The sequence below is a fragment of the Strix aluco genome, chromosome 13 (assembly GCF_031877795.1).
Source record: "Strix aluco isolate bStrAlu1 chromosome 13, bStrAlu1.hap1, whole genome shotgun sequence".
NCBI classification, from domain to species: Eukaryota; Metazoa; Chordata; class Aves; order Strigiformes; family Strigidae; genus Strix; species Strix aluco.
In genome coordinates, this window is record NC_133943.1 from 13285866 (window position 1) to 13300386 (window position 14521).

The 14521-nt window shown below is 38.3% G+C and overlaps 1 protein-coding gene across 1 annotated transcript in view; it reads right to left on the reverse strand.

Annotated features, from left to right (window-relative positions):
* The window catches only part of ATP10B (ATPase phospholipid transporting 10B (putative)), a 50272-nt gene that overhangs the window by 17327 nt on the left and 18424 nt on the right, over window positions 1-14521 (reverse strand). Inside the window, exons 5-9 of the mRNA XM_074838190.1 lie at window positions 11857-11988; window positions 9318-9445; window positions 7918-8170; window positions 6781-7016; window positions 264-443 (exon numbers count right to left, since the gene is read on the reverse strand). Coding sequence (XP_074694291.1) covers window positions 264-443; window positions 6781-7016; window positions 7918-8170; window positions 9318-9445; window positions 11857-11988 — 929 coding nt within the window. The remainder of the gene's footprint in view (window positions 1-263; window positions 444-6780; window positions 7017-7917; window positions 8171-9317; window positions 9446-11856; window positions 11989-14521) is intronic.

A 14521-nucleotide genomic window follows, 5' to 3' on the forward strand; every position in this document is an offset into this window, starting at 1 on the left:
AACATACTTATTACAGTATATATAATATAAAATCCAAAAGAAAAATGGCAGATACTGTACTGGCCATAGCTATTCATCAAACATAAAAAGCCATGTTAGGAAGGGATATACACAGGCAGGGAATCAGTAGATATTACACAAAAGGTAAGAGAACTAGAGGAGAACTCCCAAACAAGCTATTTTTCACCGATCAGGTTTCACTGAACACTGCTCTATGTTGTTAAATGGAAGCATAATCAACTTTCCTCATATATTTAGATTACCCTTTGTCTTGGTTCAGTAGCTGTGGAGACCAGGACTGTATTGCAGATGGCAAGGGCAAGAAAAAAGTCAGTAAGGGATGTGGAAGTCTTCATATGTATAAAAGGAGAAAGATTTTCAGTCTGGAGTGCAGCTTCTCTCACTCGCCTCAGCAGCCTTCTATCGGGAGTCACATCCTTTTCCTGGAAGAGAAATTACTTAATGAGTGTTATTCCCATTTACCCTTGTCCTCAAGGAAGACCTATCAACTTGATAGCTTCTTCTTGCCTCTTATTGAATTTACACCTAGAATTATGTAAGGTAAATGCCTTTTGTACTTAACATCTAGGGGAAAAAGGTACATTTCTAAAAGCTGCATAACTAGATCATTAGAACGAAATGCATCTTGAAACAGAAGATGATTTCAGAATTTTATTTCTTGTGAGATCTACTAGAAATCAAAAATAATCTATACTGTATTCCCCAACTTTGAAACTGATGACTACTGAATTAAAGGTCATTCCAGGTGAAAGTGGACTTGGGATCTCCTATTTCAGTGTGGGAACTCATTGTTATTTCAACTGAGAATAGGTTGTGCTTATGGCTTGGTTACAGCAGTATCACTTTTTGTTCCCAGAGTAATTTTGCTTTGCACCCAGAAAGAGAAGCTGTGTCGAACTGCTCTCCTCAGTTTTTACAATAAATAAATAAATAAATAAATACATACATACATACATACATACATACATACTTCATTTGTTCCTGAAATGTTACTGTAATTTTACTACCACACTCTTCCTAATCAAACCTAAATTTGCAAGCCAAACTACTTAACAATGTCACTTACCTACAATTTAATTTGATGTAGGGCTATGGGAGTATTACTTTTAATGGAAATTTCATATTAGAAGAGTCTGGTTTGGATTTAATTCCGGGCCATATTTAACAAGAGCTTCCAAATTTAAAAGACACCTTCCTGTGAGCCAACACTTTTGGATGCCTTCTTTAAGGAACTGCCAAAGTGATTTCTAGTTCATCTCAGCTATTACCCTCTCCTCCTTGAATCTGGCACAGTTTTCTTAAGTTCCCATAATATGCAACAGAAGTCAACCAACCACCTTCATGGCTGTGTTGTGCTGAGCTGAATATGTTGCATTGTAATTCCTGCTTGCTAAAGTGAATAGCGGTTCTTAAATCATCCTAATAATTGCAAATAAATCTACTGCTCATTTTGCAGAACAGAGCTCAATTGAAATCCAAAGATGGAACAAGGTTTTACACTTTCTCTGCTGCAGGAGGCTCTGGTTCCTCTGACTCAATGTTTTCATGCGTTTTTGTTTCACATATGGGAAAATGTTTTAAGTATAGATTCAGTCCTTCCTCTAGCATACTGATACATACTGAGAATAAGCCTGATTTTTTAGTTATCATCTCAGGTCTCTTAAAAGGAGTAACAGGCTGGAAAGTTAAAGCTGTCATTCTTTAGAAACCCTTTCACAATATTGCACTGCAGCAGACAGTTACTGTGGGTAACTCTGTCTGTTGCCAATACTGTGCTTTGTACATACAGCAACCCCAAATAGCTTGACTGGACAATTCCAGTAAAGAACACATATGTGCAGACACAACTGTCAAAACAGTTATGTTGGGAATTTCATTAAATTCAAAACATGCAAGTTTAGAAACTCACTGAATGTTTGCTCAACCATTCATATAATTTCCTCATGCATTGCCACAATTAGAATGAATCTCACGAACCTCAAATTATTACACATGGATCTCAGCCTCTCCCATCATCCCACCCAATTTCATTTGCATCTATATCCCCAATATCTGCCTCTAGTTCATGTCAAAAATCACAATGCACTAGTAGGTAATCCACTTCAGTAGAAACTTTCTGAACTCAAAATTTTCCTCTGGAAAAATAGAAAATTGTCAGGTCAATTGTGGCCTCAGAGACAGGTTTTAAAAAACAAAATAATAAAAAAATCTATATTTATCAGAAAAGTTTTTCTCATTTTCTTTTTCACATTCAGTGAAAACAGGGCTCACCTGAATTTCCGGTCTTATGGAACTTCAGGAGATAAAAAAAAATCAGACAAAGAAGTCTGTTTATTGACCAGTCTGAACATATATAAAAACAAACAAACAAACAAAAAGAAAATGAAATTATGATCAGTTAAATTTATCACCTTCTCAATGTTAGCAATTTTGTTAGTGAAAATGCCAATGTTATAAAATGGTTAGTGCCATTCAGTTTTTAAGATTTCCTCATTAATTTGATAACATTTCTTCTACTTGATGGAATTAAAACCTGAGGACAATTGAATTCTTCATGAAATGCTTCTAATTGCAAGGCACTATTTATTGGAATTATTAAATCTAGAAGGAAATGTGCTGTCACGATCTTAATTCATAAGAACACCTAAAAGTAGACAGAGTAAATGTTATTTCTCTATCTTGTTCCAAATTTACTTATAATTTTGTATTTTTCCTATTCTTTTAAAGTTCCCTTAAGTCCTTCTGTCAACCATACCTCAGTTGTTTTATAATACATTATTTTATTTTTCCCTCTAAGAAGTTGCAGCAGCCACAAGGAAGCAATTAATAAAGTATACTGGCATTGTCTCTTTTTGAGGTACTCAAAGAAACCAGCAAGTTGACCAATGCCATCTTCTAGGTCCTAAAATGAGATGGTGTCCTCTAGTTGGGTTGAAGGCTGTCTCTCCAGAGGGCTAGACAGGCAGATGAATATCAGTTTCTGTTTTCACAGGAGGTGTGACATAACAGGTAACTCCATTCTTTTTCCAATTGCATTAGATACTTTAGATACGGACATGTCCATGAGCAGGGGATACTTTCTACCTGGACTTCAGTAAGGCCTTTGACACTGTCCCCTGTAAGATCCTCATAGGCAAGCTGTTGATGCATGGGCTGGATAAACAGGCAGTGAGGTGGACTGAAAACTGGCTTGAATGGCCAGGTCCAGAGGGTGGTGATCAGCAGTGCAAAGTCTAGATGGAGGCCAGTGACAAGCAGTGTATGCCAGGGATCAATACTGGATCCGGTCCTGTTTAACACGGGAGGAGTGGCTGATAGACCAGAGGACCTCAACAGGCTGGAGAAATAGGCTGACAGGAACCTTATGAAGCCCAACAAGGAGAAGTACAAAGTCCTGCACCTGGGGAGGAACAACCCCAGACACCAGTATAGGCTGGGGGCCACCCAGCTCAAAAGCAGATTGGTAGAAAAGGACCTGGGGGTCCTGGTGGACACCAAGTTGAACATGACCCAGCAGTGTGCCCTTGCAGCAAAGAGGGCTAATGGTATCCTGGTCTGAATTAGACAAAGTATTGCCAGGACAAGGGAGGTGATTCTACCCCTCTACTCAGCACTGGTGAGACCGTACCTGGAGTACTGCATCCAGTTCTGGGCTTCCTAGTACAAGAGACACATGGTCACACTGGAGAGAGTCCAATGAAGGGCCACAAATATGATTCAGGTACTGGAGTGTCTCTCATATGAGGAAAGGTTGAGAGAGCCACAACTGTTTAGCTCAGAGAAGAGAAGGCTGAAGGAGTATCTTATTAATGTATATAAATACCTGAAGGGAGGTGCAAAAAGGACAGAGCCAGGCTTTTTCAGTGGTGCCCAGTGATGGGACAAGAGGCAATAGGCACAAACTGAAACAGAGAAAGCTCCATCTGAACATCAGGAAACACTTTTTTACTGTGAGGGTGACAGAGCACTGGCACAGGTTGCCCAGAGAGGCTGTGAAGCCTTGATCCTTGAAGATATTAAAAAGCCATCTGGACACAATCCTGGGCAACTGGCTGTCCCTTCCCCTCTCAACCATTGTGTGATTCTGTGATGTCTGTCACCTTCCAGAATTCTCATAAATATTTATGGAATGAATAAATCACTCACTACATTTCCCTTTCCCAGATACACTAGGAGATCTCTGAAGCAAAGACTACACTGTTCTTTCTTTTCCATTCCACATAAAACCTAAGACCTACACACACATTTCACATTTTTACCGTATCAATATAAACACCACAGGCTTGGCAGCAATTCTCAACTGAAAGTTTTTGGAATTTGTGTTCAAACAGATCTGTTCAGCTCAGTCTCTAATTTTCCAAGTGTAACTATTAATAGGTAGATCTCTATCTCTTTGTATTTATGTTTAGTAAGAGTAGCAATGCTGACAATAAGCTAGAAATTTGCTTCTCAATTACCTAAGACCCGGTCAAGCTCCTTCCCACTGAATAGACTTTGCCATTGAATTTTTGGAAGCTGGACATAGGATTCATCATTTCTAATGAACTGCATAAATTGTATGCAAGGAGGCGCCACAAACTGCCATGGACCATGAAGACTATGGACAAAAGTATTGGCAGAAGCAAAACCAGAGGGTAAGCCCTAGGAGTTAGGCTCTGCATTACACCTGTGCTACTTTTACTCCAGAAAAGACAAGAAATGTTGTTTAGTTATTCTTCTAGGATCTGCAGGCTCCAGTTTAATTAACTTTATCAAATGCCATGAAAAACCCATCATCCTCATCTCTATCTCAGAGACACACTGAAATGAACATGTTAATTGAGAAGAGCTTCTCGGATTTCAGCAAAACATCAAAACTTGTCAAGCAGTGAACACTCTCACAAACAGGCAGGCTGAAATACATTCTGTAGCTGCAGACCCTCCTAATTGCAGAACTGCTCAGAATACTGAGACAAAGTTCAAACATGGTGATTTGCAGGCAGAATCAATTACCACTGTACAAATGCACTTAAAATACCATATGCAACCTGCTTATCACCGATTCATGTAAGGCTGATTGAGAGTAAGTGAATTTTGTGATCACTGCATAGATAATTTTCCTTTAAAAACTGTTCACATATAAATTTGACATTTGTAAATTATTATCTTTTGTTTGTCACAGTTACTTTCAAATTAAACTCTTTCCATTTTGTAGGATACTATTATGTTAACAACTCTTGCTTTAAAATGCCTTTCTGGCAACAGTTCTGACATGCAGGTGCTCATAGCAGATGCTGTGCTAACCCTTACCCAAAAATTATGTCTTCTCAGCACTGCAAAGTTCTTCGATTTTACTATTACCTGTAGCTACTAGTTTTCATGAATAGCTTTCATGCAGCTGGCACATCAACCCTTGGAAACTTGACGTTTATTAAGAAAAAAGCCAACAACAACAAATTGTACAATGCCAACTACTGGCCTTTGGACTTTACATTGTTTATTATGTAAAGCAGGTTTTTTTTTCTCTTGCATTTTGTTGATCTGAAGAAGCCAAGTCTCACAATTTCATAGTGAGGATTGTGTTTGACAATCACTGACTGCCACTGAACACTTCAGTGCTTTTATTTTAGCAGAGCTATTAATCCAGAAGGGCTCTGCAACCCTTAAATTAATCATGTTAAATAGCAGTCCTTGTGTCTTCACTCACACATTGTTCAAAGATGGATTTTTCTTAAGAAACGTTGACTACTGAGATACATTCAGGCCCATAATACTGTCTGTATAGCTAGAGTACTCAAGATGCTCCAGATTTGTAGAAAAATACAAATGCACCAGACAAGGTGATATAAGTTCCAGGAAAGGTCAGGAACCACAGAGATACAGAAAATTTTATTATGCCAATTTTTTAAATAGGGAATTGGCTTGGCTGCTAAAGAAAGATACTACTACATATCATTTGAAGGATATCAACATAGAGGACAGCCTCTGGGCAATATCTAAGTATCTCAATTTTTACTGTATCTTCATATTTGTCATAGAGGTTAAATGATTTATCCAGATAGAGTGACACTTTTTTTTTTTTTTTCTTGAAAAATGCAGTATTTATCTTTGGACACATTAACAAAATCCCAGAACTGCTCTGGAGAGTGCAGCTTGGGCATATTGCATGCACGGCGCAGGGGTGGCTAAACTTTGTTTAATGCAGTCAATATGTTGCAGTGATAGTAGCAGAAGTAGTTTGTGGTTTTCTGACTTCAGACTTCAAACCCATACCGTCTTTCCAGCCATCATCTCCCAGGAAGACCTGTACCTGCTGTTTCTGCAAAACCAGGCCCCAGACTCACGTTCCCTGTGTAAGCTTCTCTTACACAGCCTCAGCCCAGAATCCCCATCTCATTTTCCCTGGCATTTTAGCATACCAGAACAGTACAAAAAGCTCATTCCTCTTTGTGCTATGTCTTGCTCTTATGAACCACAGCCTCAATCGTTGGACCTCAAATTCATGTCTCGTCCTCCTGTCAAGCAACCATCACAAAAACTCACTGTTTTTGAGTGCCCCCAAGCTTCTGCTGCAGTCTTTGATACAAGGACCCAGATTCCCAAACCCTTACCTAACTGACTGTAGTCTGCACACTCCAAGTAAGGACCCCAATGTCTCCCCCTTCCCTCTTTCAGGTCCACCAGGGCTTGGATTTTTCCTGTCCACCTGTTGGATTCCCATCACAAAATGCAACAGAAAGAAGAGCTTAAAATGTGTTAGCTCAGTCTGTTCGTACTCACAACGGTACTGCTGAATGCCACTTGAGACTGGTTGCTGTCACGACGACCGAGTGACCTGTTCCTTGTATGCCCCTGAAAATGAGCCCTAGCACTCTGGCACCTCCCTAAAGGTTTCATGGTCCTCTGTTTATAAGTGGCTTGTCTCTCAGTATTCATGGGAGGAAGACTGAAGTGTTGAAATTTTGCAAAGTCTTCATCATCTAAGTCCAAGTCTTTGTAGCTTTCCAGGCGCCTGGCTGTAAAAAGAGAAAATGAAACCTTACATCTTATTTTGTTTTTTTGCATTGCTCAGGAGGAATTCCTTGGTTGGTTAAAAAAAACCCGAAACAAACTAAACCAAAGCAAAAATATCTCAAAAGCCAGTACCAGAAAAACTTCACTATCCGCTTCATTTTCTGGCAACTCCCACTTTCCAATGTTTATTGTTGCAAGAAAACAAAAATGCATTTTCAAAGCGTTCAGTCACTTCTGTGGACTTCTGCTAATCCTTGGTCTCTTTAGCTGCATTTTGCAGTTGAGTGGAACAAGAGAGTTAAATATGGTAATTCACATATTTGCTTATATTTTCAGTCACAGAGCACAAACGTCTTTCTGGCAGCTGCTTGCCAGCTTAATAAAATCCTTTGCACTATGTAGAGAGAGAAAGTAGCATCCAAGAATGGGCCTGAGTCAAACCCCCAGATTTAGAGCACTGAATGCAAAGAGACTTCAGATATGGACTGCAGATAGCATCAACTCAAGAAAATGTGTAGCTGTACCTTTCATACACACAGAAGACTATGGTAATTACTTTTGGACCCACTGAGTTTAATTACTAACTAATCTCAGTTTGCGAGTTTATAAAAAGTTGGCTGGCATTCATTTAGAAATAAAAATGTTCTCTTTGCACTCTCGAGTGAGTCTTGATTACAGGGCAAAGCCTGAGATATCTGCAGAGGGAACCAGAAAACCTTTACCATCTGACTTCACACCTTCACTTTCATGAATCTCTGTTAACAGGAGTCCCTTGCAAAATGGAAGCAAATCCACCCAGCTCTAAATTCAGTCAGAGGGTTCAGTAGGTTTAAATATTAATATTTAAATTAATAACATTTAGTTGCTCAGAGAGAAAAACAAGTATAAAAAAGTGACTCTTACCATTTTCCTGATGTGAAAACTCAATTCCATCGACAGTACAGCGTCGGAATACCATTTTGTTTTCTGTTAGTGTCCCAGTTTTGTCTGAGAAGATATGCTGGATTTGCCCAAGATCTTCAGTAATATTTAGGGCACGGCACTGTATAGGCAAATCTGCTTCTTCATCATACAGGTCAATGTCATTGTGAATTAAGAAGACTTGGCCCAACTTGACTAACTCAATGGACACATATAGAGAAATGGGGATTAAAACCTGAAAGAGAGTTTAAATTCTCAGTGAAGGGTGAGACAAGTCTTATTGCTTTCTGTCAGCAATGTCCTGGCACAGGTATATTAATAATTTTCAGAGAAAATGTTCTTCCTACAGACATATTGTAGGATGGAATAATAATAATTCAAGGGAGAAAAAAAATCCTGCACAAAACAGCAATGGATAAACAGGGAGAGTAAGTGACAAATTTTAGACAAAATTCCTAGAATACAAGACACAAAGATGGGTCTTTCAGAGGATGCTCTTACAAAGAACATCTTCTGGACTGAGAAGCATGCTTGCTCTTACCCTCCTGAAACTCTGAAAGGATTCACTAGCACAGACTAACTCTTAATGTAAAAAAGTTTCACAAGCAATTACTTTGCACACAAAACTTCCCACCCACTAGCTTCCCTGCCCTGAAATAATGAATTCTCAAGTTGCACAAATATTCTGTTTCAGTAATGAAGAATAATCCCCCAAGGAATCTCTGAGCAACTCTGAAAGTTATCCTCACATTTAGTTTGTATTAAAGAAATTCTGTCCACTTAAATCTCAGCAGTTACATCAAGAAATCTGAAAAGTAAACGTGATTATTTTCCCCATCCCATAAAATGTTCTCTCCCAATTAGGCTTAATCAGACTCAGATATACAAGCATCCTACTTCTGATTTACCTTCATTCCTAAACCAGCTGAACCATACCTAGCTATTATTCCCTATTGGCAAAAATGACAATTTTGCTTCACTGTTTTCCTGAGATATTAAGTGGCGTTCTTATTTTGGAATTCTGGACATAGGCAGAAAAAAAAAAAATGCTGACATTTGGATGTAAATATCCTCTTTATTGCATACACTAGATATTCTGGAGTTATTTAAAGATATAAAGATATATAAAGATATAATACACGATCTTCATATCTATATCCTTGTGGGATTTCAACAGCAAGAAAGAAAAATCTGCAGTGTGAAAGAAAAAAAAGATACACTATTTCACACTTGGATGACTTGAAACACTCCTAGCAATCTTTTCAAATAAGGTTAAGAAGGTACTGCACAGCTATTAGTTGATATTAATTGTTCATTAGTGATTATACACAGTTTTGAATAGCTTCTTCCTTGGAGGTAACAGAGAGGTTTTTGTCTTTTACCTGCAACAGGATTATCATTGTCAAGAACATGTAGAAACCGGCAAGAACTGGAGACAGAAAATTGCCATTTTCATCTGGGACATCATAGGGTGGATGCTCTGAGAAGGTTCCAGTCCAAATGCCATGCCCTGTAGGAATGATATACAATACTGAAATACGCTGAGCAATAAGTGATTTGTGATTGACAAAGCTGAAATTTGCAGATATGGACTGCTATGATATTTAAAAAGAAAGAACATTTCCAAAGCAACAGGCCCTGAGCAATGCTGTAAATCTATTGGAGAATGCAAAGTATAAGCAGAGCTCTGTAGCACATGCATATAATTGATATGTTAGTAAGAAATGAGCAGTCGTGGATATTTTTATTCACCTCTCCTTCAGCAGGTGACCCCCAGTGCACTTAGCTCTACACAGAACTTTCATCATTCTATGTCTTGCTGCTGGAGGACTCCATCTCTACTACCTATCTTTAAAAATCCTCAGTGCTGAAGACTCCCATTCTTGTTTCTGAAATCTTTCTTATCCTTCCCGACCATTCTTGATTTCAATCTGTCTTTGTTAGAGTTCACAAAACCCCTATAATTCAGTCTGTGCAGCTCATTTTTACATTCCCTTCAATTAAGGCATACCCCAAAACTGCTTCTTCCCCTGTGTCTTAAATATCAGCAGATATCATTGCACTACTACAACAAAGCCTCCATTTCAGGACTTAACATCCCATCATGATTACTTTGCCACCTTTCATACTGCCCTTACTGAAATAAACCACTCAAAGATGTTACTAAATTTACAGCATCAGAAACTTCACACAGAGCTAGGACAACTCAGCTTCCCTCACTGCATCATCGCTCCAGATGCTAAAACCCTTTATTAGTCCACTTTGTGGATCTAGCTCTGATAAAACTCCTGTTAACACCTGTTAAACAAGCAGTTGTTTTGCAGCATCTGCCTACTAAAATGCTGCCAAAGGAATTAAAATTATTTCATCAATACTTTCTGGCTGCTAGAGATCAGTCACATCTGAGCAAGGACAATTATACTCTACAAGCCACTTCTTAGCCTGATTTTTCACTGTGTGCAAGAAAAATCCTGATAACCAATCCACCATCTTCCTAGAACCCTACACTCAGAGAAGGTTGCAAAGCAAGAACTCATGGTAGAGCTGTGAGACGTTTTGAATAGATGAAAGCTAATGGACTTGTTACTATTTCACTTAGACTATGAACATTTTATATATATCTCTCTATATTTTTAAAGCTGAGTAGATAAATTGTTTTTTAAATGCTGATTTTTTCATCTGAGACCATTTTAAACCTTAAATTAAAGGACTTTATTACTCAAGGGCCCCTACACACCAGACAAGGACAAGTCTCTAAATCTACATGACAGCAGCCAGGGAACAATGAAAATAAAGTCTCTCCCTCACACAGAGCTCAGTTGTCAAACTGAAATCCCATTTCTGTGCCAAAAAAGCCCACTGCAACTTGAAGCAGTAAAATTTAAAAAGTGATTAAGTCAGTTCAATTGTTCATCTTTTTTGGATGGTCCTTACTCTAATGGCATTACACTGATGACTGACTGGTGTGTCACATCACATGCCTCCAGGGCAGGTTCATGAAAACTTGACAGGGCCACATGATTTGACTTTGTCACTACAAACTAAACCAGAGCGGTGGCACTAAGCAAGTTACCACCGAGATGGAATTGATTAAAAAAGGGTCTTTGAACACAAAACGCTCATGGCAGCCTCTGTTATCTCTTTAAAATAGTGACCCATTCAAAAGCTAGTGGACTTAAAAATTGGCCCTTTCCTCGAGACTATGAGATCCTATTAATCCTGACCTGCCTGGGACAGATTGCAATCAGAGCTGGAAGGCAAGCAGGTGCTTATGTGCAGTGAAGATTAGCAATGTAGTAAACTCTAGTCAGCTAGCCACAGTTACTATATTCAAGCGTGCTTACTTACAAGGACCTCAGAAAAATGCAGTCTATTCCTACCTAAACAATTAATCCATCTCACAGCCTGCTGTAAAGGGGCTTTTGAGAAGGAAGGTAGCTGTGAAGACTGTAAACTGGCTGAATTAAGTCATGTGCAGGTCATGGGTTGTAAACTGGGTAACTGGTTAATATCACTCCTGAACGTATTAGAGGAAGATGTTACTAAATGAAGGTGAGGTAGATCATTTTACTTCTGTTGTTATACACAAGGAACAAACATCTACTCAGGAAGCAGATCTCGGTTGGCAACTACCAATTCCTATAATGCATTAACTCAATGGTTTTCGCTTGCTTGCTTGACACATATTTTACCACAGTGGAGATGGGTCTTATCTGAAATATTTATAACCACGGGTGAGTTTCTTCCATCTGAATTCCTCAGATTTGCCATTTTAACTTGTCTAGTTGAAAGACCAAGGAGCCTAAAGACCCCAAGAGCATTCAGCTCTAGATCTGATCTCATTCATGTCTATAAGATCAATTTTAACCACCATTTAGAAAAAAAGCAATGAAACAGAAGATCTTTGTCAGTGCTTCATACCTACAGCTCCAACAAGACACATCATGAACAGAAGTCCCACACATAAGAAAATATCCATATTCATCCGTCGCTCTATCTTGCTGCGCTTGTAACGAGGACCATTGTTATTTAGCATGGCCTTAGTTTCATGACCTTCAAAACACAAATGAATATCATCATGTTTATGTAATACTTTGTAGTTTGTTTTGGTTTTTTTTTAAGTATTTCTCTTGCAAAATGAGAGCAGGATGCTCATGACTAATGTTAATTTGACTCTAGTTTCATTCAGTATTTTTATTGCCTATCTTCTCATTTGCCTGAATAGTAGAATATATCAGAGACTAAATCTAGAGCTTTACAGAAGACCTCTATTACATTACAGATTTCAGCTGTCATATATTTTACTTTCCCAAAGACAGCAGATTCAGTAGCATCACAAGGTTTATATAAATATTCAAAAGCTAAAGCTCCTTCAAAATAAAAGGGAAAAGAACAATAATATTATATTTTTGTATTTTACAAACAACTTGATTAGGTGCTATACAAATTCCTGAAACTTACACTTGAACATTTTTCAACAGCTATTTAAAAGCAACTAGACACATTTCATGTATTATATAAAATCCAACATGTCAGATCCAACAGTGAAAGACACTAATGTTATTTAGTTTTTTGCTATGTGGTTGTAAAGTGCTAACAAAACAGTAGGACAAGAAATAAAAAAACCTCAAATCCTTAAAACTTACTGAATTAGAATTGAGCTGGTGTATTTGTAATGGAAAAAGAAGAGTGCTGTAAGAAGCCAAGAAGCAGAAATTGCTTCTTCTATTCTATTAATATTATCTAAACTGTGGTTCCACAATTGGGATGTCTGGATATCATCTGTTGCTATATTAAATGGTATCTTTTGTGTTTATTTCTAAAGTTCTTTTCCCTGAAAATACAGAGCCTGTAGATTTCTATTCAGTTTTCATTTGTATGTGCATGATGTGTGTGAGAGGGACTGTTTTCCAAGCTACCTTTTGGCTTTCTCTAGGGAAGTGGTTTGAACCAAAAGCTGGAAGTTAGGTGCGATTCAATCATGACTGCTGGATTCATTCCAGGTTTACATCAAAGGTTATTAATTGAGGCAGAGAATGAGAGAGAAAATTACTCTCCAAGCCTTATGTTTAGGACATTCACCCAAGAGCTGGGACTCTTGGCTTCCTGGTGAATAAGTAATTCTTTACACAACCTGGAGCTATGTCAGTGGGACCAGATTATACTACCAATGCTCCTTCCTTTCCAACTCATGTCTATGTACGTACCCACTTGTTCCACACAGTTGGGTATTCAGAGTACAACTTGTGAAGCAGGAGATGTATGTTCACTCCCATACAGGCAGAACTAAGAACAAAACCCAAGTCTTCCCTTTGGTGAACAAATGCTGTAACTACCAAGCTACACAGAAGAGGAACATACTGCTGCCTGCACTTCTGTTCCTCCGGCAGCTGTGTGAATCTTGTTCCTCACTTTTCTTTTATGTCAGGCTTAATGGAATGTTTTGTGTTGAAAACAAAACAAAGCCCTCTAATCCTTTCCAGAAAACCCTCAAAGAAATGATGGATTTATTTCAGGAAGAAAATGGGATGAGATTTCTTTCAAAATATCAGCTCTATCATTCCCTTCCAGTTCAGCTGACCAACAGGAAAAGGACATATCTGTTATACAGATATCACCTTGCAAGAAATAGAATATCAGGAAAAAGAGGAATAAACTACTTTGTCCTCCTCTAACCCTCACGGTTTCATATGCTGTGCAACACAGCACCTCACCTACCACCCAACTAGTACCTTGTCTCTCTGAATGCCGATGAGCTTATCTAAAATTTCATTCTGGTACCTCATTACTTGAAAAACATAAAATTCTTGCTGCTGTCCCTATCACAATGAGAAAACGACATTGGCTGTCCCTCTGTAATGAGGTTTTTGTGCATTAGTGCTATTGCTTTGTGAAGGACCATTTGGGTAGCCATGAAAAGTGTAACCATATTTGGGTCAGATGAGAACTGCACAGGCTAAACAATCACGTTAAGTGATGACTGTACTCTTCACAAAGGCTTCCATTAGAAAGTAAGTTTGAGGAGTAATAGAGTTATAAAAATGGAGAATGTGCCATCCTATTATGTGACAGATCTTGATTGTTCAGAAAAGGTCACAGACCATGATTAAAAGCCAGAGTATAATCAATGTCAAAGACCCCTAGAAATTAAACTGGTGCTGGTACTGGCTCAAGTGAGTCTAATTTTAGAAGAAAAAGAATAAACTTTTATACTGACATTAACAATAAGATGTCAGCTGGAAATTGAATTGAAGACTTGAATTGAGAATGACTTTAAAACTCCAACTTTTTCTACTAGCCGCTTAAGCAACATTAACAGAGGTCCACATTAGAGTCTGTGCTGGTGGTTAAAGGAACATGCTGGGATATCTTCACTAAAGAGAAGAAAAATAAGAATCCTAACAGAAAAAGACAAGTTACTCCAATTCTGTAGGGAATGATCTCTGCAGAGATTTTTATATAGTAGTTACTTCCAAAAAATGAGTGGTGAGTTTGTCTCTAGCTCTCCTTCTCTGTCTGGTAGGCACCATCCTTACATGTGGTATTCAAAGAGACAGGCAATGAAAAACCCACACAGTGAAGGTTA